The sequence below is a fragment of the Cariama cristata genome, unplaced genomic scaffold, assembly GCF_000690535.1.
Source record: "Cariama cristata isolate BGI_N322 unplaced genomic scaffold, ASM69053v1 scaffold17780, whole genome shotgun sequence".
Taxonomy (NCBI): domain Eukaryota; kingdom Metazoa; phylum Chordata; class Aves; order Cariamiformes; family Cariamidae; genus Cariama; species Cariama cristata.
The window spans coordinates 1-3,356 of record NW_009593126.1 but is presented as its reverse complement, the minus strand read 5'-3'; the positions used below and the strand labels follow the sequence as shown (position 1 = coordinate 3,356).

The window sequence follows — 3,356 nt, the reverse complement described above, 5'->3', positions numbered from 1 at the left end:
TGAACACATAAGAAGCATTAAAGAATGTTGACTCAATATTCTTTAAACTAATGGGGAAAAAAAAGTCTGTGGAGGTCTGACTGGGTATCGCCTGATCACCATGACGGAGATCTCGCTGATTTGTGTTGTATTAACTGGGGGGTGACTCAGGACAGCAGCTTCTGCCTGGCCACCTAGAAGGTATTTTTTGTCTACCTGAGGCTCCCCTGCCAGTAGCCTCTCTGTTTTCTAAACACGCTTATAAATGCTCTGTCACGACTTCTTCAGGGAGAGTTCTCCTTCGCCTCTGAATTTAATAGCCTCAATTCTTTCTGGATGGGATGAAAAGTAAAGGTTGGAACTGGTCAGAAACGCAATCATGCATGTCAAAACACAGTTGTTACTCAAAACTACGCTACCGACCTCCCACTTCACTGCTATCGCAAACCTATGCCATGAAGGAAATAGTGGCAGCAGGAGAGTTTTGCCTTCACGGAGAAGTAATACACATATACGTCATTGGCATATGTAGAAAACGGACTTTTTCAGTACAGCCTCCAAGCAGGAGAGAGAATAACATCTCCCAAAGACTCTTACCACCCTCAGACAGAAAGCTACAGTGATGGAAGGACTGCTTTTTTATTAGCTCTATCCGATGCATCTCCTTTACTAATAGGTCCTGAATATAAGGTACAACCTGAATTTTGGAATTGCCCTCGGTTCCGTAGTACAGGAGTTAAAAAGCAAAAGGCAAAAGATAGTCCCTGGGAAGTGCCGTGTGATATCTACAGCTGAGCTCCCAACTTTGTGGTCTACTGGCCAAATAAGCTAAAGTATCTTATGGGAAGTGGGCAAGTGGGAATTATTCCAGCCGCTTTTGGTGAAAAAAGCTTCGTATTATGGTGGTATGAACTGTACCGGAGCACTTGAAGTGGTTAGTGCAGTCAGTACAAGAATGTTCTTTCACATCCTTGAACGTCTCTGAAAAAGAGAGACGCCAAGGTGCCCTTCCATATTCTTGCCTTCATTTTCTGAAGGCAACTGTGCATGATGTGACACCAGAACAGGTTGTCCCAGACCCGTATGCTGTCTCAGCACGTTAAAGTATGGCCTAAAATGAACGAATGCTCAGTGTTGTTAGTACCTGTAGGGGAAATTTGTGTGTGCAAGCTAAACCTGGGCACTCCTAACCCGACTGGCATGAGCTGAGCATGCTGAACATAGCAGCTCTCATGGAAGCTTCTCACTTAGCTGTCTTGTGAGCATCCTGAGATGAATTAGCTCACACATCATCAAGCAGGGTATCTTTAGAGTGGCCTGGCATAGCTGTGGAGTTCAGTGAGTGTGTCAGCGGGCAGCTTGTGGTAGATGGACAGACACGACCCTCTAGAGGATCGGTCCAAGATAAATGGACAAGATGCTGAGGTTCCTTTGGTCCATGTTTGCTGGGCTGGAGGTCCTAGCTACACATGGTGCTAAGGAGAATTTGGCAAAGATGAAAGCCACGTACAAACTAGGAATGTAAACATGTTAAACTGATTTTTTATCATTGCCTTTTCCTCCTCCGAAACTCAGTTGTGAAATCTTGCAACACAGAATGAAACTTGTTAGTTAAGCCCTGACAGGGTCAAGGCCAAGGCTTTCTCACCCTGAATGAGAGAGAGATTTTTTTCACAGTAAACTGTTATTCACCACAGGGAAGCTGGAAACCAGACGCCAATTCTGGTTTAGTGCCCAGAGCAGCGATGAACAATTTCAGAGCATTCTTAAGACCATGCCTCCATGGAGCCTGCTCCCAGTATAGCGGGCTGTGGTGCACGCTGGGGAGGTGGGAGGAGGACCGGCAGTAGTAGAATCACAAACCTATGTTTCAGTCTCCCTTGTGAGAATTTGAGACAAATGCAACAGCAGATGCTTTTTCATTTCTAGCAGAGATACTGGAGTTAAATTCTCAGAGACAGGAGTCAAATTCCTCCGGTTAAGCAGCTGAAAGTAAAACCTGGCTCATCTTTTTGAAGGAGAAAGCTATTCCTTCAGAGGATTTACTGGAAGGGGACAGGAACACCAAAACGCATCTCAGCGCTTCAAGGAAAAGAATGGAAAATAACCACAGACCACGGGCAAACGGAGACTGATGGAAAGGAAGGGTTAGTAATTCTTGCCAATTCATTCTGCCACACACAGAGCCTCCTCCTCGCTTAAGGTGTGAAGGGCAGTGGGAGCCGAACAGTTAAATGTTACAGCTGGGTCTCTCCTGCCACTTCCCACGCACATATTGGGAGAAGCTCTGAGGCAGTTTAAATTTTATTAACTACGGGCTGATGCCCTGGGGAGAGCGCACGCTCTCTGGATGCACTTCTGAAGAAGGTGGCTTCGAGGGAAACCGCTGACAAGGATCTCTGAGGCAATTTGTTCCTTTTTCAAGGGTTGGTTTGTTTGTTTGTTTTTCATTTGCTGAAACATGAGAGGTAGCTGAACCCAGCTATAAAATGCAGGAGCAGCTGTAGCACCAGCAAATGGCTTGCTTTTTTTTCTTTTTCCTCTCCTCCTTTTCTGTAGAAACCTGTAACTAAATTCTCTAGAGAATTCCCTCCTGGGGAAAAAAAAAAAAAAAAAAAGCTAAAAAGCTCCTTGTTTTAAAGCCTCAAGCTCACCCTCCTCACAGAAACTTTGAAACACAGCCTGGCCTCTCGTTAACCCTTTCCTGTGCTTGGCCGCCCTGCCTCTGCCTGTCACCAGCTGAGGAGGGACAGACTTGGGGACACTTTGCTCCTCAATTCAGAGCCCCAGGCACAGCACAAACAAGAGACAAAGACAAACCAGCGGGATTTAAGCAGGGCCGAGCAATCTCTCCCAACCAATCTTCCAGATGCTGCGAATGGCCATGGCTCAACGGAGTTGGTTTGCCAAGGAGCCGCATCAGTTTGGGCCGACCTTTTCGCTCCGAAAAGCGGCGAAGGGAGCTGGGTGTACAGCAGGTGGGAGAGGGATGGGGGGAGAGAGAAGAGAGAAGGGCGGAGAGCTGGCTGCCCAAAACCTGGCCCACTTCTCGGTAACCACCAAGGAAGGCAATGCCCCGTCGGAGGTGGCTGATGAGAGGTGGGGAGGCAGCCCCGGGTGGGTGCCTGTGCGTGGGTCCTTACCGTGGCATCTTCGCCGGCGGAGTGGCTGATCACTCGCTGACCCCCCCGGGGTCTGTGACATTATAATCCTTTGTTTCTATCACCAGCCACTTGTCCGTCCTCAGGTTGTGCTTCTGGATCTCCTCCCAGGTGTAGAAGCGGATCTGCGCCTCCGGCTCCCCCGACTCCCCTCCTTTCTCGCCCCCTTTCCCCATGGGGCCACTTGCTTCTTTGTCTTCTTGCCGAAAGGGGGGG

At 48.2% G+C, this 3,356-nt stretch overlaps 1 protein-coding gene across 1 annotated transcript in view; it reads right to left on the bottom strand.

The window, feature by feature from the left end:
* LOC104168591 (fatty acid desaturase 2-like) overlaps positions 1 to 3,348 on the bottom strand; it is an 18,924-nt gene extending 15,576 nt beyond the window's left edge. Inside the window, 2 exon segments of the mRNA XM_009709221.1 lie at positions 3,123 to 3,172; positions 3,175 to 3,348. Of these exon segments, the coding sequence (XP_009707523.1) occupies positions 3,123 to 3,172; positions 3,175 to 3,316 (192 nt within the window). The 5' untranslated portion in view covers positions 3,317 to 3,348.
* Positions 3,349 to 3,356: the final 8 nt, after the last annotated feature.